The sequence below is a fragment of the Phascolarctos cinereus genome, unplaced genomic scaffold, assembly GCF_003287225.1.
Source record: "Phascolarctos cinereus isolate Bilbo 61053 unplaced genomic scaffold, phaCin_HiC Scaffold_2;HRSCAF=192, whole genome shotgun sequence".
Lineage (NCBI taxonomy): Eukaryota > Metazoa > Chordata > Mammalia > Diprotodontia > Phascolarctidae > Phascolarctos > Phascolarctos cinereus.
The window spans coordinates 127,624,693-127,649,862 of record NW_027555625.1 but is presented as its reverse complement, the minus strand read 5'-3'; the positions used below and the strand labels follow the sequence as shown (position 1 = coordinate 127,649,862).

Here is a 25,170-nt window from a genome sequence, read left to right as displayed (position 1 = left end):
ATACTTAGTGAATATTTACTTTGCACAGGATGCTGAAGCCATAAAGCAAAAATGGCACAGATCTTGCTTTCAAGGAAATTAAATTTTCTATTAAATATATGTGTATTAAATTGATGCTTTTGTTACTCTTTTTTTTTTTGTCTAGACAGTGGGGTTAAGTGACTTGCCCAGGGTCACACAGCTAGTGAGCATTTTGTGTCTGAGGCTGGATTTGAATTCAGGTCCTCCTGACTCCATTGCGCCACCTAGCTGCCCCTTGTTACTTCTTTTAATCCCATCGAAATTCATACCCCTCCAAGCTAGAAGATGGTACAAGTGGCCTTCTGATTAGTCCTACAAAATAACAGGAAGAGGAATTTTTCATAACATCCATAATATACACAAAAACATATACATATATAGAGATAGATACAGATTCAGTTGTAGATATAGATATTGATATCAATATATTTAGGTGCAAGGAGCGTTAACAAATTTTATGGAAGGAATGGGATATACCAGAGCTTCAGTTCTATCTAGCAAGCATTTATTGAACATACACTGTGAGGTACTATGAAAGGCGCACAAGATTAGAAAGGAGAGAGGTAAGAGTAAGAACTGAATGGAGAGCTCTCATGTGATTCCTCCTAAATTGGAGATTTCAGAAATTGGATCTTCAAAAAAGGAAGGGGATTTCCTGATGTAGAATATTCCTTGAGAATGTAAGGATCACTTTCATTATTCCAGTTCAGAGCACTATTCAGTGAGTTAAAAAAAAAAATGATGAGCTACTTGGAAGGGTGTGAACTACAGGTTAGTACTGAGTCTTGGGAAGGCTGTATAGGATTAGGGAAAAAAGTTATTTTACTAGCATGTTAAAGGGTAGTCACTGTCACAACTGATTGGCTCTTTGAGTGCCATATGTATTTTCATGGGGCAGCTAAGTGGTGCAGTGGATAGAGTGCAGGGCCTGAAGTCAGAAAGATCTGAGTTCAACTCCATCCTTAGAGTCTGACTAGCTGTGTGACCCGGGGCAAGTCACTTAACCCTGCTCAGTTTGTCATCTGCAAAATGAGCTGGAGAACGAAATGGCAAATCACTCCAGTAACCTTGTCAAGAAAACCCCAAATGGGGTCACCTAGAGTCAGACATGACTGAAACAACTGAACAACAATAAATGTTATTTTCTGCCCCTGTGTTTGGACTGTTACGGGATCTTTATGTCTTTGCGTTTGTATGGGATGAAATAAAAGTTGCATTGTACTTGGTGTGTGTTTAGTATCCTTAGTGCTTATGGGGGAGCTAGGAACTTCATTTGCCAATTTGGGAAAAACAGACGTAGACTTGCCTGAATATATTAAGAAAATTTCCCAGATCAATTCCAGCTGGTGGAAATAAGACAAAAATAGTAAATTCTTCTCTTGAAGTCTGTTCCTAGGATTAGACATGGATCCACATTGGCCTAAAGTTTTGGAAGCGAGGGGAGGAAAAGGAAATCTGGACTATAGGATAAAATGATATAGTGGCTTAAGTTTTTTTTTTTTAAGCACTTTATTCATAACAAAAGTGAAAAATGAATAAATGGCAAAGATAATGACCTTGGCTGTCACCATTTCCTATAAAATTTTAATAGATGTAAAGGTCATCACATGAAAGAGGCATAAGAGCCTAGAAACCTCCTTGGTAAGCAAGCATTTAATCTTCTTGCCAGGCAGAGAAAAATGGTAGCCAAGGGCATCAGTGGCTCAGAATACAAACTCATTTGTAAAATGTTAGAAAGGATCAATCAATTGATTAACCAATTAACCAACATTTACTAAATGTCAATCCCATTCCTCACCTGGGATTTCCCTACAGCAATGAAATCAAGGGTCCTGAGCTCATTCCTATTCCTACCATGTATCAGGCACCATCTTAACTGTTGGAGATGCGAAGACAAATGTGAAAAAAAATCTAAGATAGGAATATGAGGATAATTGTTTAACTACCAGGTCCCATTGGAATGGGGGGGGGAAGAAGTAGCACAACATACTTTTAAGTTTAATTTGTAGTATTAACATTTTCTTCATCATTTTATTGTCTGTTCAACTAAGGAAACAATAAATCAAGTTCCAGTTTCTGGTATTTACCTATTTCTTAGATGTAAATGCTCACAGTGAAAATTTATCGAATGACTTTTGAGCAGATACAAGCAAATTCTTGGGCATATTTACAACATCCCTTCCACATTGCGACCTTCCTCATTGCACTTTTGATATCTCATGGGTCAGCATAAGAAATTAAATGGGAATTTGGGAGGAGTTTTTCAGAAGCTACAGATGACACTCGAAAGCCAGCAAATGGCATATAGCCTATGACCAAATAGTTAAGCCAAATTTTATAATGAGGTACTGTAAAGACTCCATAAAAGAAAAGAAAAAAAAATTCAGACTTCTTCTCTGGTACAAAGGGAGGGCCAAAAACACTTTACATGCATTTTCTCGATTGTGGGAATGCCCCGCTCCAAACCCTGTGATGTGGAAGGGATAACTGTCACTAACAAAGAATCTAGTCCATTTCCTTTTTGATGAAAGCCTGATCCCATCTTTCTGAAAAGAAAGTATCACATATTTATTACAAAAAGATGAGAATGCCACTGACTCCTTTAAATATAGGTCAATTACCTGATTATGTATTTTAAACAAAGCATTCACAGCTTGTCTTACTCTAAAACTTTATAAATACAGACTTTATATCAGTGAGTTTATAGTCAATGGCATAAGCTATAGTAAAGTGTTACAATTCTGTGTATCAAAGAAGCCACAGACTAGATTGGTAGTCTTGAAACATTTTTTTTTTATCACAAATCTTATCAGTTTGTTTTTAAGAACATGTACCTGTAATATAATTATATTTACTTATTTATGCATTATTTACATTTACTAATAAGCTAATAATTATTTTATAATTATATAAAATTATACAAATTTCTATGAAATAGAAATTTTGAAAGGATTAAAGACCAAATACTATTTGATCCTAGATTTAGCAGGAAGCCACTGGAGTTTAATGAGCAGGTGAGTCATATGGTCAGTCCTCTATGGCACCTCTGTAGAGGATGGTTTGGAGAAGAGAGAGACTTGAGGAAGGGAGGCCAATTTGGAGGTTATTATAGAAGTCCGGGTGAAAGGTGATCAGGGCCTAACCCCAAGTGATTGCTGAGTGAGTAGATAGAAGACAGAGGTGACACATATAGTAGAGGTAGAAACAACAAGTTTGGCAATTGATTGGACATGACAGAGAACAAGGAGTGTGGGATGATGCTAAGATTATGAACTAGAACGTCTACAAAGATAGTAGCACCCTAGACAATAATAGGGAAATTTAGAAGAGGAGTAGATCTGGGGGAGCAGGGGAAAGATAATGTAACTGTATGAGGCCAATCTGTGACACCAATATCAAAGCATCCATACCTGACCATCTTGTGTGCCTCCCTCTGGACCACCCCAAAGGACAAGCCAGAATGGAGCTCTTACTCATCTTCCAACAGATGCCTTTCACAGTCAGAGATGATGGGGGTGGTTTTGATGGCAAGTATGGTGAGAGAAGGGTGAATTTTACCAACAACACTTGTAATGCTGCTGCTGTGGGAACGTGGTTAGCTTATGACTGATGTTAGGGGTCAACTCCAGGCTCAGAACTGGGATAATGGGAGTTTAGAGAGCAGAGGAAGGAAGCTTTAGGAGACTGTTAGCAGATATGGCTAGGTATGTTGTGTTAGAAATGTCATGTGATGGTTATTGTGGGGAGAGTTAGGATGACACCACTCCCTCACCGCAGCCCCTACTTCATATTGGAGAATCATTTATCTTCTGGGGTTTGGCAATAATTACATATTTTAGAGATTGGTCTATATAACTGTCAGGGCCCCAGGCCAATGTTCCATTTTATATTAACCCCAGGACTAGCACCTAGGGCTGAAGTAAATGTAAAGATGAATCAGATTACAAGTGTCTTAAGGGAAGAAAGGTGTCTCCAAAGCCATTTTTGCCTTTCTTGAGGTTTCCTATCTTAAAAGATGTGACACTATTTTGAGATCCTATGCCTACCTTCTGCTTTTTAATTCAGTCTTTTGTTCAAATACGGACATCAGAAATATTGAAATTAGAATCTGGAACCTATAGCAGGCTCCTGATTGGCAGAGTGAACAGTAAGAGACATGGAAGCTTTCTTTTCTTAAGGCCCCACGTGGGCAGAACCTGGTTCTATACTTTCAAGAAAACTGGCCAGCAGAACCTTATCCTTGGTTACTCTCACCAAGCTCTTCACATTGATTGTATGAGAGATGGACATGGAGATTAGAACACGCTTTGGGGATACTGAAACAGCCAAGGTGAATTTATTTATAAGACAAAACTGTTTCAACTCTAAAAGAAAACACAACAAAATATATGTTGCTGTGGTTTTTTTCTTCTTTAAATGAGTTACCTGAACAATATTTCCCAAGGTTGCATTATTGATAAACACAAGAAGTGCACCTGTAGGAAATCCTTTGAAATTAGATTCTAAACCCACATTAATTCCAAGTAAGTAATGAATATCAAGAGGCATGGCTAGGAGTACAAGAGATGGATGGCAGCATCGAGTTATTCTTTTATAAGACGAGGTGAATGCTTAATTCCTTGACATTACTAAGTTTGGGTTTGGAAGGAGACAAAAAAAAAGAATTTGCGAATGTCAGAATATGGGCTGAATTTATCAAAAGAAAGGGAAGGGATATCAAACAAAAAAAATGGCAGTATGAATTGTTCATAGAAACCCAGAGACAGAAAGGATGACAGGTCATTTAGAACTCCTCCTCTCACCCCTACTCATCTATAGGCATGATCACACAACTTATTCCAAGCAGCAGGAAAAAAAAAATAGGCACTAGATTTACACAAGTAGGAAAATCTTAATAATCATCCCATGGAATGAAATGACAATCATTGTACAAACTGTGAATGATTCTCCCAAACCAATTATATGAATAGGTAGCACTCCTTGGGTGAAACTGATCTTCCCCATAGGCAGGTTTGAATATCTCCATTCACTCCCATTCATAACTCCAATGGCTCCCTATTACCTCCAGGATCAAAAATAAAACCATCTCCTTGACTTTTAAAGCCTTTCATAAACTCCGCCCTTCCTTTCAGTCTTCTTTCACCTTAATTTCCTCCATGACTCAGTGATCCAGTGACAAGAGCATCTTTGCTATTTCTTGTACAAGTTATCCCATCTCCTAACTTGGAGCATTTTTACTGGCTATCCCCCATACCTGGACTCTTCTCCCTCCTCATTTATGTCTCCTTGTTTCTCAGACTTCCTTTCAGGTTTCAACTAAAACCCCACCTTCTGCAAGAAGCTTTCCCTCATCCCCTTTAGTGCTGGTATGTTCCCTCTGAGACTACTCAAAATATATCACATATATACATATATATGCCTATATGTGTGGTGTGTGTGTGTGTATAAATATGTATGTATATGTGTGCATATCTATATCTATATATCTATATGACATTCTTTGTATCCCCAGTACTTAATGCATTGCCTGGTACATAGCAGACACTTAGCAAATGCTATTTGACTGACTGACTGACCTCTGGGGCTACATCCCAATTCTCACTCACAGGCCAGGTCCTCAGAGGGTAGCTGACTAGTACTACCTCAGAGTTCTAGAAGAAACCCTGGAAGTTGTTAGGGTTTCTAGTACTGTTGCTTATAAGCCCCCATTAGGGTGTTTTGTATTCAGCCAACCCTCATTATAATCTTTTAGAAAGAATATATATTAAGTGGATATAGCAAGGAAAGTCATTACAAAAATAATCCTTCCCAAACCAGTAGTGCACATGAGGTCCCGGAAGAGAGTGTGGTCAAACTTACAGCAAAATATTAGTGAGAGGCATGTGGAAGAAACTCTTTTGTCAAAGGTATAACTCACAGCTCCTAATTACTGGGAGTCTTTTTTTTTACCCTTTGGGGATTCCTCATTAACTTTCCCTTTGGTGATACTTGCTTTTAGGCTGTGAGGGTCAGTGCCTTTTTGGAATCCTGAAGCTGCCCTTCCTTGGTGTGTCCAGTTTGTCCTCAGACTGTCTCTCAGTCCCTGATGCAGATAGTCACTTCAGTCACTTCTTCTCCAGGAATGTTGCTACTCATCCAATTGCATCTCCAGATCTTCTGACATTTTAAGGTTTACAAGGTCATAGCCTAGTGTCTTTGTATACTTAGTTGGCTTTTTTTTTCCAGTAGATTTTCTGTTTGTCTTCATTATGTCTCTCTCTACTTCTAGCTAGAAGCATCATTTCCTGTTAGTTCATCCTCTTCAGTACCATAGTTTATGGAGAGAGTGAAGGAAACAGAAGGAAGCAAATTCTCTTTCCTTAAAAAGTGATTCTCATCTAAGGACATATAACCTTCAGCTCCTAATTTAGAGTCTTTTTCCACTTAACTGCCTCCAAACTAACTTGCCATTTTTAGATATAACCCAAGAGGTGTTGTTTGGTCTTCATTCACCAGTCACAAGGCATTTCCTAGGTGGTATCATCTATCTTTATATAATGACCTCAAGCCATTATGATAACTTCAAATTGACCAATGCATTATTTCTTTTGTTAAATGATTGATTTGATCAAGATGCTTTGGTCTTCTATGATTCATAGGGATTGACCTCACATGTGTAGTATGTTGAACATTCAAAGCAACAATTATGATCACATCACATTTTAGTAAAGATATTATTGATAAGCTGGAGTGTATCTAGTAGAGAGTTACTAGAATGTGATGGGTCTCAATTTTATGCTGTACAGGGATCCTATAAGGATAATCATGGACATTCTTTTATATTTCTAAGATTTCCAAAGTATATTGTGCCCAACAACCTTAGGAGCAAGTATTGCTCCTGTTTCATAGATGAGGAAGCTGAGTCATAAAGAGTTTAAATGACATTCCAATGCTCACTTGGCTATGAAGAGCCAGGAAATATCAGAGCTAGGACACAAACCCAGCTCTTCTGACAAGATCTAGGTTCTAATGACTGGTATTAACCTTTCTGTCCAAGTGAAATTTTCTGCTTTGTGGAAAGCACAATTCTGGCTGGGCATATTTTTGGTTCAGGTGCCTATTTCTTTAGAATGTAAAATATTCCCTGCTATAGAAGATCAGCTGTCACAACCAGCCTTGCCTCTATTCCCAAAGGATGACAAGTATTTCATTACAGCTAGAGTTGTGGCAAACTCTAACGCAGACAATTTCTGCAGAAATGTCCCATGAAAAATACATACTAATTTTGATTAAATACCCAAGGGCTCCATTGGAGTTATAGAAAATGAGTTAGTACTGGATACATAATCATCATCTCTCTCAGAGAGAGAGAGAGAGAGAGAGAGAGAGAGAGAGAGAGAGAGAGAGAGAGAGAGAGAAGTTCATGCCAATCTGCCAGGGCTTTTTGATATTCCAAAATGAAATTTGTTTCCAGATTTGTACATAGTACTTCAAGAGAGTATTTTTTTTGAAAATGTACAAATTGATATTAAACAGCTACAAACAGTGTGTAGAAATGGTCCTGGAACAAGATTGATAGATCCTCAATTTCCTGAAAAAGAGAAACTGAGAGCCAGGTCTTGGATTCAGAAAGTTGTGTGTTCATATTCTGCTTCTGCCAAACACTTGTTTTGTGACCATGGACAAATCACTTAATCTCTCTATACCTTCAGGTTTCTAAGACTAAGCTGCAGACAAGCCACAGATCTGTATTAGAGTTTCTGTAGCAGGGATGTGGTTCTACATTGCAATGAAATCACAGATTTGGATGGGGGAAAAAAAAAGAAAAGAAAGGAGGGTATGAGGGAGAGAGGGAGGAGAAAGGAGGACAAGTAGGGAGGAAAAGCAAGAGAAAGACCAGAAGAAGAGAAAGACAGAAATCCAGAAAGCCTAATCATGGGTAGAACTAAGAATGAAGGCAAGAAAAATGAATTGTTAGACTTGGGGTCAGGTAATTTTGAGCTCAAAGCTACTCTAAATTTAATGGAAATAACAAGGGATATGTAACCTGGAGAATAGAAGACTGGGGTGGGGGTGGGGGCAATAAGAACTATCTTCCAGTATCTGAAGGGCTATCATATGAAAATGAGATTGGTTTTGATGACTAAGAATAGTGGTGTGGTGGTCCAGGATGCCATGGTGCAGACCCAGAACATTTTGTTGTTGTTCTTCCTTTGTTCTAGAAGAGGAACACTGACAACATGAAGGTGATGTCTTGACTTGATCTTGAATTGGATTTAAGTGAGGCAGAGCTGCTCAAGGTCATCAGCTTCACTCTCTCCTCCAGAGTCATCAAAGTCCAGTGGCAAGACAAAAGTCAAGATGACTGGCGATGGCCCCAGATGTATAGGGTGACCTTGGCCTTTCTAAATTAAGATCTTAGAGGTTCTTGACTATGCCTAGAACATTATGAATTAACTCTTCATGTCCCCTTCCCTCTCCCAGTTCCCTTTCCAAGGCCTGCCTTCACCAGAATATTGTGAAATAAACCAAGGCAATTTAGATAAAGGCCACTCAATGTATTATGTAGGAGGCTTCTGAGACCCTAAGGAACTTCCTCTCAGGCTGCTTTTACCTGCTGGTTTTACTGAATTTGTTGTTATAGAAGATGGAGTGAAGCTGTGCTCATTTGTACCTATGTTTAGAAAAGTGTTTATCTGAAATCTCAGGGCCTGGGTGATTCACTGAATTAGATGTTGTATATCCAGGGGCAGATGGGTAGAGGTTGTAGAGAAGGAGATTTCAGTTAGATATTAGGGAAGAGGAGGCAGAACTTCACTAATGAGCTTTCCAAAAGTAGTTGGCCTGGAAAGAGAGTAAATTTCCTTTACTGAAGGATTTCAGTTAGCGGTTTGTGTGATCACTCACTGAGAATACCGTAGACAGAATACTAATTTAAAGTGCAGGTTGTACAAGACTGTGTTTGAGGTCCTTTCCAGCTCTGAGATTCTTTGATTGTGTGATGTAAGAATTCATTAATGAGCCAGAAAAGATAGAAATCCTTAAATTATTGTTCAGTGGTTAATAATTAATTAATTAACTAATGGTGATTAGTGGGCCATTCTGTTTTATCAGCAAGTACTCAGTGAGTACCTACTAAATACCAAGTACTCCATCCTTACTGTTTGTGAAAGTTGTGTCCTCCTTGTCCCCACTCCCCTCCCCAATTACATTTGGATTCTAAGTTTTGAAGAATGATATGGAGGGTGGTAATTCCAAGACAATAAATGTATGTGAGAATCTATGATCTGATTTTGAGTTTCTCTAAGCCACTAAATGGTGCCTTTGCTAGAAATATGCACGCCAATGACTGAGAAAAGAGTAATTAATACACCTTTCACAAACCTGGAAGCTGGAAAATAAACAACGAACAGCTCTGGAGAACACAAAACATTAACACATCACCTTCGTTTATTCCTGCTCAGTGTTCAGGCACTGTCTCATTTCTCCTGGTAAACATGTGTTTTCTAGCTTGCTGTCTTAAAAGTTAGAGATTGAATAAATATTCTTTGAGATAAACTTAGTGATCCAGGCCTAAAATAGTAGACATGCAGAATAAGGTATGACAGAAGAAATATGACTTTTATAGAGACACTAAACATGCGCAAATGTTTTCATAGGATCCTTGGAGCTATTTGTAGGCCTTTGATTTCTATGACTAGTTCATTTAAGATGAATTTTACATGATTAAAAACAATATAGATGAAAATGAACCTGTGTCCACTGCTCAGTTCGGTGCAGAAAATGACTATATAGTTATAGGCACAATTTGTGATATTTAGTATAGAACCTGTGGGCTTAATTACCTACACTTTGCTTTATTCCATACACAGGCTCCTAATTAGAAAAACACATACTCATTTGTATGCATATATGGGCATACACACACACACCACACACACACACACACCCTATCCCTGCACCCAACCCTCTCGTGCCATGTTCACTTGTGTCTGAGTTTTTACCAGAGCTATAATTAGATAAGTACCACCCTATGGAAGTACTGTAATTGGTCCTGGGGTAAGTAGGAGGAAGCAAACTTTCAAGTGAGACAAAGGACAGGTACAGTGGGCATTAAGACTGAGAGAGAGACATGGATGATGATGGATCTGGGGGTCACTGCTGGAGAGGCTACAGTTTAAGTGGATGAAGGTGGTTGGGTTAAGGGAGGCACTTAGCCCAGCCCTCTAGGTAGACACCTGGTAGTTTCCAATTTTAACCAATTATTCTTCATTTATTCTTGGTAGCTGTAGTTTTAAAGCTTCAGCAGGAGTGTGTTCAGTGCTCTCTAAATTCAGCACCCTGAGACAAAGCTCTAAGTGTGTATGTATATTTGTGTATACACTTATATGTAAACATACCCTTAAATACACATATATGTGGGCGCCTGCATGTGTAGATACACAAACACATACATGTGTATATATACTTACATGTATATACAATAGAAATATACATATATTTGGGTGCCTGTATGTGAATATATTTGCATATATACATGCATGTGTATATACTTATATGTATATATATATATATATATATATACATGCATACTGATATACGCACATATATTTGGGTGTCTGTAGATAGATAAACATACATGTGTATATGTAGATATATATGTGTGTGTGTGTGTATGTATACACACACACACACACTCAATAAATAGTGGTTGATATAAACTGTTCTCTATGCTTAAATTGTCCTCCCTCCATTTCACCCATTGAAATCTTACCTGTCTTTTATATTCCAACTCAGATGCCATCTCATTTGTGAAATTTTCCCTGAGCCAAACCAGTAACCTTATTTTTCGGATTTTATATTTGCATCTCTCTGATGCATCACTATATAAAATTGCCTATTATATGTGTTTCCTCCCAAAACGATAAGTTTCTTGAGGATAGGTACCATGTTTTATCTAACTTTGTATTTCTAGGCACTAAGATTACATAAAGTAGGTAGTTAACAAATGTCAATTGGATGAATTTTCTAGATATTTCAGGTGACCAAAAACCACTTGCTGTTATGAGAACAAGGGAAGGAAAGAAAACGAAGGCTAACCTGAAATGCACAAGGGGTGTTGTCCACACAATAGACTCTCAAGTTGTAATCCAAGGAGTTGCATGACATGCAGCCAAAGACAGCCACTTTGAGTTGCTTCACAGCACAGTCAGTGATGGGTTCTCCAGCCAGTGCATATGTCCCAAAGCTGTCCAGGAGGACGTGACATGCAAATGGATCCAAGAGGCAATAGCAGGAAGTCGATTCATCCTCCACTGACATCACCTCCTGTTAGGAAAACAAACACCGCGCACACACACACACACACACACACACACACACACACACACACAGACTCTTTCAACTTTAAATTAGCTGCTATTTAAGATTCACTCTACAAGTCCACATTTTTCCCCCAGAATATTTTAAATGTTCTAATTGGTTTGATACTTAATACAAATATTTCATCAATCATGATAAATACTTTAATCAGCAGCTGCAGTTATGGTTATGTATGGTAGAATGAATTTCTACTTAATAAGTAATAATAACAAAGTATAAGTAATTTCCTTGTTATTTTTAATGTCCTAGTATTCCTAGTTATTTTCTTTTTCAATGTCAAGTTAAGAAATTGTCTTGAACATGGAAGTCAATAAGGGAAAATCTTTACATTGGTCTGCTTCTGACCACTTTTTTTTTTTTTGGTATCCATCAAGGTAATTCACATTTTCGTCATTGGTTGTTTTTGCCCTTCAGCATAACAGAACCATTCATGAGGCCCCATTAAATACACAGCTTGAGTAGCTTCTCTTGCTATATTTCACCACTTAGCTCTTAGCTATTTGTAGTTTGCTAGCACTGGAAAAACAGAAACCCAATGCCATCTACCTTAACAACAAAAACTTCAGAGGCAAAAAAATAAACGAAAGAGAAAAAAGCCAGTGAAACAGCACAAGGAAAGGGAAACTATATTGGTAAAAAGTAGAGAAAACATTTTTTTTAATGCCAAATAAATTAACACTTAAAATTTGGAGCTTAAGGGAGACTATGATTATGTAATGTGTTCTGGCCCCTTATTTAACAGATGAGGAAACTGAGTCTCAAAATGTTAAAGTGAGTTGTCCAAGGTCACATAGGTAATAAAAATAGGGCTAGGATTTAAGATGATTATAAGATGTAGATCTAGAAAGTACCTTGGAGATTATCGAACTTGTCCACCACATTTTATGGAGGAGGTAACATATGCAAGGTTACACAGGTAGGAAGTAACTGAGCTACAATTTTAAACTGGGTCCTCTGTCTTCAGATCCAATGCCCATGTGCTACAATGGTCCTCAAAATAGGATTCTCTCTGATATATAATACTACGTATTCTGTTAATGAAATTCATAGAACTCACTATCCCAAGGAAATTTCTTCCAGACATAATGGCAATGAGGGAATGGAAGTTGGATGTATGTATGAATTCAGGAAGCAAAATCCTGACTCAGGAGATAGCTAGAATGCTAGGGATGTTCTGCTTCACCTGAAGATGTGAACATGCTTTTTCTTTTTTTTTTTTTCTTAAGAGAGAATCTTTTCATCCATCCTATTCTGAAAGCTTCTCCTGAAAGCAACCTCCTAATTCAGGTGGGAACTGGATACTGGGCTCCAAGATAAGAATTACACTGCTTTCATGATAGCTAACTATATACAGGTATGAAAACAATCCTATCACACAGGCAAATCACAGACCTAAGTTTTCTAAAAATAATAATGATGATCATTTGACCATGCCTGTCATTCTCTTTTTGGCTACTTAGTGCTACCCTTTCTTTTTTCCCCATCCTTTTCCCCCCTCTTTGTCTCACACACATTTTTTTTAATGACTGCTATTTTATTTTTGTTTGTTACAAACATAGATTTAAGCTATAAATGCCTTTTTCATGTTGAGTTTCCTTCCCAATAACAAGAATATGATGAAATCAAGAGAAAGCCAAGATGCAGAATTAAGAAATGGCTTATATGAGCAGGTGTGTATCAATCAAATAATTAACAAGCATTCATTAAGTCCCTACTATGGTACAGGACCTGTACTATTGCACGGGGAAAACAAAATAAAAGTAAATAGCCCCTTCCCTTATAGAACTTACATTTTAGGGATAAGGTGGGGTGGAAAATGAGTGAATGGATAAATGAATAAATGAATGAAAAGCATTTATTAAGTTCTTGTTAGGTATAAATCACTGCCCTAAGCTCTAGTGATACACAAATAGAAAAGTAAGACAGTGCCTGCTCTCAAGTTCACCTTCTAATCGAGGAAACAAAAATATGGAACATTTCAGCTACAAGTCAGATGGAAAGGTGCCATGGTCTTCAGGGTACAGGAGCAAAACAGATGACAATGCCTCTTCTTTGATGTCATTTCCAGAAATAAAATCTTATCAGTGACAGATGCTGAGCCATTTAACATTGCCAAGGACATTGGTGTCAAGAACTTTCTTCAATAGCTATGGCTGCAGTGCTTGCAGGAGCATTTACCATGTTCCATCTCCACAAGGACTGGTTGCTTCCTAGGATGATGGCTGAGGACACTGGGCTGGAAGCTTTGCTATTCCCAAGGCTCTTGGATGAAGGATTTTGGGCTTTCTCCATCAGGTATTGAGAGAGTATGTACACATAAAGGTATATACAATATATATATACTAGTTAATGGGGTGTGTGTGTGAAAAGTCACTAGCAGTTGTGAGTTGGGTGGATCAGGAAATGCTTCATGAAGAAGGTGGTAGGCACATGAGGCAAATCTTGAAGCAAAATAGGGATTCACAGAGGTGGCTAAAAAAGGGAGTAAACTGCAAAGCATGAGCAGTAGATAACACAAAACAGAAATGTGTACCTGTGTGTGTGGCGGGGAGAGGTGCATGTAACAGTAGGATCGACAAGACCACATACTGTGAGACAGTGAGTAAAGTGCAGCAAGGCTGGTAAGGTAGGCTGGGGCTAGGCTCTGAAGGGATTTAAATGCCAAACAGAGGAATTTGTATTTGATCCTGGAGATCATAGTGAGTAACCAGAGTTTGAGGAGGGAATGACACTGAGACCTGTACTTTAGGGAGATCACTTTGACAGCTGTGTGAAGGATGGATTTGAGGGAAGGAGATCAATTGGAAGAAACTATCACAATAGTTCAGACAAGAGGTAGTGAATTAGGGGGAGGCTGCATTTGGGAAGAAAGGTGGGCGCTTTCAAGAGATACTGGGGTGGCAGAAATGATATGATTTGGGGATCCATTGGTTATGTGGGATTGGGGAGAGTAAAGAGGGAAGGATACCAGAAGATTGTGAAACTAGGGTATTATAAGGATGTTGAAGCCTGCAACATAAATAAGGAAGTTTGGAAGTTGCTTGATTTTTGGGGGGATAGATAATGCGCTCTGTTTTGGATATGTCCAATAGTCATTTGAAGTGTTGGAGCTCAGGATAGTGACTAGGGTGGAGATCAGACAGACAGAAGATAGATAGATCAAAGAAAGATATATGTATGTACACACACACACACACACACACACACACACACACACACACACACACCCTTTTCTGCATCCTCATTCCTCTATCTTTTGCATTTGGCATTTTGACACTGTTGTTTGTATTCTCCTTTCTGTGTTTTTGTAGCTCTACTCTATCCTGGCTCTCCTCCAAACATTGTGAGCACTTCTCAGTATCTTTTGTTGGTTTATCATCTATGTTATACTTCCTAACTATGAATGTTCCCTGAGCTTCCCTTCTACGCCTGCTTCTTGTCTCTTTCTATATTCTTTCAGCAACCTTGTCAGTTCACTTAGTTTTGACAAGCATCTCTATGCAGATAAATCCCAGATATATCTATCCCTATATCATCTGCATCTACTCCCCATTATCTCTCTTGAGCTTTAGTCCCCCATCACCATTTGCTTCTTGGACACTTTAAACTCGAGGTCTCAGAGACAATTCAAACTCAATATATCCAAAGACGAACTCATTATTTTTCCCACCAAATTTGCTTTTCTGTCAAAAGTATCACTATTCTTCTAGTCTTCCAGGTCCATAACTTCAGCATTATTCTTGACTCTGTACCCCACATATATCCAATTAGTTGCTAAATCTTGCCAATTCTACTTTCAAAATATTTCATCCTTTCTATGCTTTCTCTCCATTCACACAGCTATAAACATAGTTTAAATCCTCATCACACTTGCCCAAATTAATGCAATAGCCACCTAATTGATCTCCTTACCTCAAATAGATCACCATCACAGTCTATCCCACAAACTTCTGTCAAAGTAATTTTCCTTAGGCGTAGATCTGACCATATCACATCCTTCTCAAAAAAAATCTGGTTTCCTATTGCCTCAAGGATAAAATATGAACTCCTCTGTTTAGCTTCTAAAGCCTTAAGCAGCCTGGTTCCAACCCCTCTTTTCAGCATCACTGAACATTTTTGCTCTGTGATCTAGCTAACGTTGCATTATTGCTCTTTCTCACACTCATTCCATCTCCAATCTCCATGTCTTTCTGCTGCCATTTCCCATGCTTGGATTATACTCCTTCCTTACATCTGGTTAAGTGACCCTCACTTCCTTTAAGATACAGCTTAAGCACCATCTTCTATTGGCTAGTACAGCCCTCCCTCACTTAATTCCTATTCACTTGCATGTCATGCCTCCCTGATATCATGGTGCTTTTTGACAATGAAGGACGAACAACAACAACACTAATCTTCTATATGAATCCTCTGTGATCTCCCCAACTGCTAGTATCCTTTCCCCCAAACTGCTTTGTACTTTGTATACTTTTATATTTATTCACTTTAAATTTATGCTGTATATGTATGTATGTACATGTATACATATGTATCTATGTATGTATTGATTGTTTACACCATTAGAATGTAGGCTTCCTGTGAGTAGAAATCTTTTTCAATATTAAATTTATTTATTTTTATTTTAATTTACAAAACAAAATAATTACTTCAATAACGTAGCAAAATAATTAAAAAGATGATTGCACATGAAACTGAAAATCTATTATGTACACCTATACATGTATTCCTAGCACATAGCTCAATGACTGGCACATTCTAGGTGCTTAATGCTTGCTGATGGATTGATTAATATGAAGGTTTTGGAGTCATCTTCATAGAAATGATAATTAAACTCATGATGTCACCAATTAACAATTGTAGAGGGGGGAAGAGAAGAGAGCTTAGGATAAGATATGGGTCATACTCATCACTAGGGAACTGCATAGTACTTAATAGTGTACTCTAACTTACTAGAATATATGCAGTATTTCGCAGTTCATTCTGAAAGTAAATCAGAAGGAGTTTGGATAAATTATTGTTTCTGGTCACCTACTTAGTACCAAAATACAAGGCCAAATAGGAGAGGGCCAGAGCTGGGCACAAAGAGGTCCATTTATGAGTAGCCGTCTAGGTGTAACTCCTTTCTCATCCATATCGTGGTGATGAAAGGGTTGACTATATTTTGAAGGGTTTATATGGCATATGACCCCAGAGGAAAAAGAAAGATTTAAAAATTACACAGCTGTTTCATGAGACTAGTAATGGAGTTTAAGTCTACCTCCTAGTTAGCATACCATGTTTCCCCATCAGGCATACTATTGCTTTGGAAAAAGAATACTGGGTCTCACCTCCCACTTGCCCTGTTGGGTCCTCTTCTTCAAATGAATATTCCAGTGCTCAGAACTGACATCAGCACAGTGGGGTATGGTCAAGGCAAAGGGTGTGCTGACCACCATGTCTGAAGGCCCACAGGTAACTTCAGGACTCAGGAGTACTTCTGATCCATCTGGCTGGAGACTTTGTTTACATTTGAAGGAAAAGAGGAAACATGAGCCAAAAAGAACATTGTCAGGCATGGCAGAGTCAGATCTCATTCAACAAATGGGGCGGGGGAGAGAGGAGTGTTACTTGAGGGTTGAACATAAACCAAGTTTGCTGCACTGCTCACAGCCCAGAAAGTAGATCACACACATGCAAAGCAATTCTATTCACTCCTAGCAGTTTTGCTGCAGAACAGCAGAATAAGGCTCGTAACAGTCGATGCCTACAGAGTGAATTAAAGCCCACATTTCAAGGCCAGGGTTTGGATAAAGGGGAAACTGACAAATGCCTGTTTATGTTTGCAGTGCAGAGTTAGGGAATGGATGGGGGCCAGGGGAGAAGAACCACCAAAACCCCTCTCCCAGCTGCAATGCAAGAGTCTTACTGATGGAACACCCGAGTCCAAATGTTCAAACATGATGAAAACAGCTGATGCTGACAATGTTGCCACCAGATTCTTTCCTCCCAATGATACTATCGACAATATTTTCATAGCAGCAAATAATGACAATAACTTATTACATAACAAAACAGCCCTTCAGCTATGTGCAGATTGAGTGTTAACTTCCCTCATTTTGAAAATGTATTTTCTGCCAATTCACAAATACATAGGTTATACATATTGACAGCACAGCAGACAGTTAGTTATAAATATGCATTTTCAAATACGTGAATATAGATCTTTCAAATCTCCCTCGTTTGGTGTCTAAATTTAACGTCATCCCACACAAACCTGGTGTTCACATTTTTTATATTGTTCTCTGTATTGTGAATAATTCATAATGGGAATGCAGAGTCATGAGACAGATGAAAGAAAATGACAGTTAACAGAAGGAAAAAAAAATCCACTTCACTGAATGAGTCCCTATTTCTTTTCTCCTTTCCTTTGTTCTATTTCCTTGTCCCTCTGGAGGGAATTAGATTTCTAGAACAATAGTTAGGGGGAGAACCTTGGGGCATTCTTGCCCCTCCCTTTTCCCAATTCCTGGCTAGATGGTCTTGGATAATCTACTTTATCTTTATTTGCTTTACTTGTTTTTTTTTTTTATATGTGTAAAATAGAGGCTTACAGCAGGGTAGAATTAATAAATATTCTGAGGCTCTTAGATGAAAGGAACAGTATGAGAACTGAGCAAATATTATGGTTCCTAAGTTTCACTTCCCAAAATGTAGAACCACAGATTTACAGCTAGATGTGATCTAGTCTGACCTCATTTTACAGATGAAGAAACTGAGGCCCAGAGAGCTTACATAACTTCCTCAAGATGACAGAGGTAGTTACTATCAGAGCCAGGATTTGAACACAGATCCTGTAATTAAATTGAGGATTCTTTCCATTCCACCAGGTATGAACAGCCACCAATGATTGAAAAAACCACCTCCTTGATAACATAAAGAAATACTGTTCCAGTGCATAATGCATCTTTTCTAAAAGCTTTTATACAAACTCATGAAATAGGTTATTCACACCTTAACCTCTGAATTATTTTGTTGACATTGTGTTCTAATAATTCTCCTTTTTTCTCTCTCTTTTTCTCTCAATCCCTTTTTTAATCTTTCTATCCCTCTCTCTGTCTCTCCCTTCTCCTTTTATCTCCCTTCTCCCTCTCTTTCCCCTTATGTTAGCAGTTGCCCTTGTATCTTGTTCTCTGTGATTTGCAGCTGCAAAAACCTTAAGATATTTACCTCAGCAGGTCCATCATCTCTAGCCTATGGCAGCTATCACATCCACAACTAACACATTCCCTTTCACTGCAGCCTCACAAAGCAGGGCCCTGTACAGACACGAAGGCATTCAAGCTTACTTAAAGTTAACTACAGCCCCAAGTTTGACAATTCCTACCCATGCTGGGAGCAAAATACAGGTGGAAACTGAAAACCATCCCGTATTGACTTTCAGGCACCATGATCAGGAGATTAAAGGAAGCCACAGGTGATGATTCTCCAAAGGAAGCAGGTTGGAGCAGAAAGGCAAAAACAAAGGTTTTTTGTTGGGACTAGAGGGGGGCAGGCAAGAGGGGCTTTGGAAAGTGGCCCATTAGCCATTGGGAAGTCTCCATGAACGGCTTAGAACAATGTGCTTGAGGTTTGAAAAACGTAAAATTTCAATGTGAGCTATAACCAGCAGGCAGCAGCAGCCGTGGACCACTGCCAGGGGCCATTAGAGAGGGTTAAGCGGTTTCTGTGTAATTGGTGCCTGCATTCATCACGTACAGGAATAGCAGGGATGCTTGTGAGTGACCGATGACAAGCTCTCCTAAAAGAACTATTTAATTGCTTTCAGAGAATCATCCCCCTTGTTGAACATATTGTTCAAACATATGGGAATTTGGGGAATTATTTAATGCCAAATGAACTGAAATCAGCTAATTAGATGAACTCTCACACTCATTGTGAATAGCAAGACTCCTGTCTGTAATAACTTAAACAGCATTAAGAGTCAGAGGCAGTACATATTGGGTATTAAGCAAAGCATGGGATGGGAGCTTTGCATAAAGTAGATACTGGCTATTTCCATACGTGCAAAGTAAATCAAGATTTATATCTAATCCCCCTACAGTGAAAATAATGTGAGTGGGTATAGAGTCTCCAGTGAAGGAACAAAATATAATCTCTCCATTTTTCCATGATTAATGATAATTTGCCCTTTCCTGCCTCCTTCTATCTGTGGCAATCAGAGGGCTTCACAAATATTAATTAACACTCATCACACACCTGTGGAGGCAGGTGTTTCAAGCATAAGGTCACAGAGAAGTCAATCAAACTGATGGGAACAAAAACCAAAATGCCTGACTCATACTCTCCTGCTGTAGTAGATTGTACTGTATTTTACTTCTCTTTTAATGCTTCCTTCGTGGGGTTCTGCCTTGATGCATTCCTGGGGTATTTGAGTGACCCTGAGCTCCTGAAAGACCTGTACACAAACTCTGACTAAGGTGGGGATACTATGAAGGTAGGCCTGGTGGCAGACTATGTGTCTGTCGTCCAAGGACAAAGAAGCTCATCACTGAGTGCTTTTGTCGGGCCAAGCAGCTCATGACTTCCTACCAAGGCACTGAGGAGTAGCAATCTGCATAAGTGCAGAGAGCAACATAGCAATGAAATAAAATTGTATTAAAAATATTTGGCAAAATTTAACATTCTCAAGGGCTTCAGTCTAATGGATGGCCTGCCACCTAGACTTTCTCAAGAAAACAAAACAAAACAAAATAGTGACAAGACCAAACCTTCTGATCACAGTTCAAATGCTAAGCCATGAATGCAGAAGTCATGGGCGTGCTTTTTTGACAGAGAGTTTGAAAATTTGAGATAAAAATCCCTAATGAAATTTATAAAGGGATGTTAAAAAAAACTTTTAAAGACTATTTGATACATGAAAACCATAGTTAAGTTGATATGCTTTTTCTCAACAATGAGGGAAAAATACGTTGTATAAGCTTTCTGAGATTGTTATGAACTGAATTACTAATATCTGTAAACTAACACCTTTGTTATACAGTGTTCTGAAAGTCTTAGACTTTTGGGCCCTCCTGAACTATACTAGCAGCCCAACATTAAATACTTAGCACTAGAAGGGATCTTAAAGAACTCATAGTCTAACTCCCTAGTTTTGCCAAAGAGGAACTGAGCCCCAGAGAAGTTAAATACCTTCCCAAGGACACCCCCTCTGTACCCCTACCCTCAGCAAAACCAGGATTTCAACCCAGGTCTTTTGATGCCGGATCCAAGACATTTATCGCTATACCAGGATGACACTGTAATCCAGTATGTAGGATACAATATTTAGGGGAAGGAGAGTTATTCTAGACACAGTGGAAGTCCTGGCTGTGTAAACCTCAGGTTCTAAATGCTATAATTAGTATAAGGCCAGTCTTGGTGGAGCTATTTACTTCTTAAAGGCCAGTCTGGAAAGAATAGGTTTGTAAATTGAAACACTAGCCCTCACTGAGCTGCTGAATGCCTTAGAGTAAATTGCTTCACGTTACTATACTTGGCTTTCTCCATCTCAAAAAAGTAAGTGGGAGAATAACATGCTTGTGAAGACATATGGTAACTACAGTGGTGCTGCCGAAATGCTCACATTTGTTACGCTTTTAGGGATACCAGAATTCTGAGGAAGGGACAGCACTAGGAAAAGTTATGTAGTAAGCAATAGATGTCCAATTCAATTTAATTACAAACATTAAGTACCTACTGTGTAAAGGGTTTTGTGCTAGTGTGTTGTTTAATTGTCTCTTCATTTCTTCTTCTGGATCATTCCCCTCTTGTCTAAATAGGACCCTGCAGGTACTCAGTAACCCTGATGTCATAGTTCTCTTTGAGAAAGAAGGACAAACAACAACCTTATGGAACCCACCTAGTGCCCAGAGTGCAGGGTTTTGCCCAAGTTTCACCTCATTAGTAGTTTCCTAAAAACAAGAACTCCCCCATCTCAAATTCCTGATCCCCACTGCCCTTTTCACTGTCAAAGGCAAATAGTAAATAAGAAAAGTTGATAGAATTCATGCTTTAGAGTGGCTCCGACTGAAATTCTCATCATTGCTTACTTTCCCAGCCCTGGTACAAACAATATATGAAAATCTCTACCCTACATAATGACCACACAAAATGGAGGAGATCCAGGTGCTAACACCACATGGAGGAAATCTAGGTCTCATATCTTCACTGCTCTAGCCAGCCTCAATTGTTGTCTCTTCTGAATCCATTCCAAGAAACTATTACTACACATTGTCTCCCCACCACCTACAATTCAGTTGTAGAGAAGATCCACCATTCCCTTTTTCATTATCTATATCCCTTAAATAACTATGAGGGAATGCCAGTACAATCAAATGCTACTCAGTTCTCTCTTATTTCCTAGTGCTGAGGAGAGAATCTCAAAGGTAACCTTACACTGTTGGTATGAGATGTTGCCTGGATTTTCTTCTGCCTCAAAGCTCTACCAGAATGTGAAACTCCTCCCTTTTTTTCAAAATAACTTTGTCCTGAGGTCCATTCCAATCTCCTGCTTGGGATAATATCATAAATAATTCTAGTGTCAATGGCTGATAATGCCTTAATATGCTATATCCTCCCTGGCATGCTGTTGCTGCTATTACTACTAAAGAAAGCATTAGGACTAGGACTATCTGTGTCAAAAGTAAAAAATAGTATATCTATAAGGCCTTTGATGATTTACAAAACTGTTTTACATAAATTGTCTAATGATTTTCATACCAACCCTATCAGGTAGGTCAAGGCAAGCATTTTTATCATATATTATAGGTAGAATAAAGAAATTTGGAGAATCTAACTGATTTGTCCCAAGTTACAGAATAAATAGCCTGCAGGGCTAAGGGGAATATGGCCCAAATCTTTGGACCCCAAGTGAAACTTCCGGTTTTTATTTTTGTTTTGTTTTTCATCTATATAATTACATTTTAACAATCCTTTTTGAAGCCTTCTGAAAGACAGCATGGTACAGTGCATAGGTCCTGAAGCCATAAGAACCTGGATCTAAGTTCTCCCTCCGACACATGGAGGGCTATTTGCCTTTGTGCTATTAAAACTTAATGCTGTACTAAGATTTTTGGGACACCCTGACTATGTTACTGTGGGGAAGTCACTTAACCACTCAGGGCTCTGGGCAACTTTTTAAGCTGACATTTTGCAGAGAAGTTGATGAGCTGAATTGTAGCTCCCAGGTGAAGGAACGCTCCACATCATTGAAATCACAGGTCTAATCCTTACTCTTATCCCACTTCTGATACCTTAAACCATGTGAGTAATGAGAGGAATTTGAGGCCCAATGACAGGGCCAATGAGGAGAGGCATATTTCTGGATGGAATGGGGAGGAAACCTTCCTCCAACTTAAAAAGCATGCCTTACAGGGAGGAGCCTCTCTACTGCCTCTTTCCTTAAGGACAGTCCTAATGCAGATGAAGCAGGACAAGGGATTGGTGGACTGAGTTATATTGTAAAAGTGAGGTGACACACATTTATGTATGTACATTCTACAGGATAGTAACAGTGAAAAATATCACTTTATACAGGGCTGGCTTTAGGAAAGCAACCGCTTAATAAGGTATGTCTGGAAGGGCATCAAAGTTGATTTTACCTCTGCTCTTTAGATTCAGGAGGCTGCAGCTCCACATATAAGCTGTCATTTCCATCAGGCACAAGAGTCAATTTCTAAATTCTAGACTTGTTTTGCCCTCCGTTGCTGTTGCCTTGCTGCATTAGGTAATTATGCCTCCTTGCTTTCCTCCTTATACATTATACGGTCTATATCATAGATTAATTTTGGTTTGATCACCTTTACTCAGCAGATCATTCAGGAAATTATGACAAGCGATTAATGATCGTTTTACAATGGCAAACCACAGGTCAATACATAATTAAATCATATTTTAATAGAATGAACAGAAAAAGGCAGTTGGTTGGGAGCTGTACTCAGTCACAAACCTGGATATGGGGGAGGATGGGGAGGAGATCAAGAAAGACAGCAATTCTGTCCTCCCACTACCAAACCTAAAGTAGATGTGGAGTTTTATCTGTTTCTTTTTTTCTACTGCCTTTAAACTTACCAGTATTTTTCTCCAGGGTCAATTCTGTAGAAACCTCAAATTCTTCTGGTTCATCTGTTTTTTTTTTTTAACCAGAAGATTTACTTTACCTATGAGTTGAATAAGCTCCATAAAGACATACTATAGGACCATATAGGACTATAGATTTAGAACTGGGAAAGATCTTAGTGGGAGGGAAGCATATATTAAGCACTACTGTGTGCCAGTCATCTTGCTAAGTGCTTTACAAATACTATCGCATTTGAAGCTAGCAGGACTAGCCCTTTCATTTTATAGAAGAGGAGACAGAGGCTAACAAAGGTTAACTGATTTACCCAAGGTCACACAGTATGAAATGACAGAACCAGGATTTGAACTCAGGTTTTCTGACTCAAATCTAGCATTCTTTCTACTGTATCACTGTATGATAGTCCAATTTGCTTAGATTCTGAAGATGCTATTGCTTATAGAAGTTTCCTAGGGACTTCTGTATGAGGTTAGCGCAATTTTTACTTAGCTATCTGAGTCCAAAGGAGGGAGGATTTATTCATTTGTATTTATGTATTTGTTTTTGGACAAGGTGATGAGAATTGAAGAGGGGAAAGGGTAAATGGAATGGGATCAGGGAAAGAAACTGGGAAGAACAATCGCTTCCCTTAATTTTTACACAAGCCTTTATAGATTCTGAATCACTGAACAACAACTGTTCATTGTGTAAGGCATTGGAAGGTATCTCCTGATGTTAACACATTATACATTTTTATTGTTCAGTCATTTCAGCCATGTCTAACTCTTCATTACCCATTTGGGGTTTTCTTGGTGAAGATACTGGAGTGGTTTGCCATTTCCTTCTTCAGCCCATTTTAAAGTTGAAGAAACTGAGGCAAAAGGCACTAAGTGACTTGCTCAGAGTTACCCAGCTAGTAAGTGTTTGAGACCAGATTTAGACTCACATCTTCCTGATCCAGGCCTGGCTCGCTGTCTGCTGCTCCACCTCGCTGCCCCACTTATTAAACTTACTGTGTATCACTTACTGTGCTAAATGTAATGTGAATATAAATACAAAATCAAAACAGTCATTGTCATCAAGGAATTGATATTCTCATGGGGGACACAACATGTACTGGGGAAAAGGTGAACTGAGAAGGGAGTTATAGTCTGGGAGTCTCAAAGATAATGAATGTAATACCTTAGCAATTCATTAACACACCCTTTCCTCAAGCACTGGCAAGAGTGATTAGATCATAATTCTTGGAGAGAAGGGAAAGTATGTGGTTGGGGTCCTAATCCCCCTCCCGTTGCAATACTGGACTCTGCCTCTGGAATTCTAGGCTCTGATAGCTGAGTAAGATTTTACCTTATCTTAATAAATGGGACTTTTGACTCCTGGTCCTGGATTCCAGGAGAAGCCTACTAGTGCAGGGGTGGGGAACCTGTGGCCTTGAGGCCTAGTCACTGGGAGGGAGACAGCCTCACCTTCTCACTTTTTCTATTACTCAGTCTTTCAGTCATGTCTGGCTCTTCCTGACCTCATGAACCATTGACCACTAGGCCTATCCTCCACTATCTCTTGAAGACTGTACTGTCCAAGTTCATGTTCATTGTTTCTGTATTATCAATCCATCCCATCCTCTTCAAACTCCTCTTTGTGTGTTGCTTTCCCGCATTAGAATGTAAGCTCTTTGCTCCTAAAGATCATCTCACCTTTCTATTAGTACAGTG

General features: G+C 38.8%; 1 protein-coding gene across 1 annotated transcript in view; it reads right to left on the bottom strand.

Annotated features, from left to right (window-relative positions):
- The window catches only part of UNC5D (unc-5 netrin receptor D), a 366,754-nt gene that overhangs the window by 56,258 nt on the left and 285,326 nt on the right, over positions 1 to 25,170 (bottom strand). Inside the window, 2 exon segments of the mRNA XM_078149141.1 lie at positions 11,101 to 11,328; positions 16,710 to 16,878. Of these exon segments, the coding sequence (XP_078005267.1) occupies positions 11,101 to 11,328; positions 16,710 to 16,878 (397 nt within the window).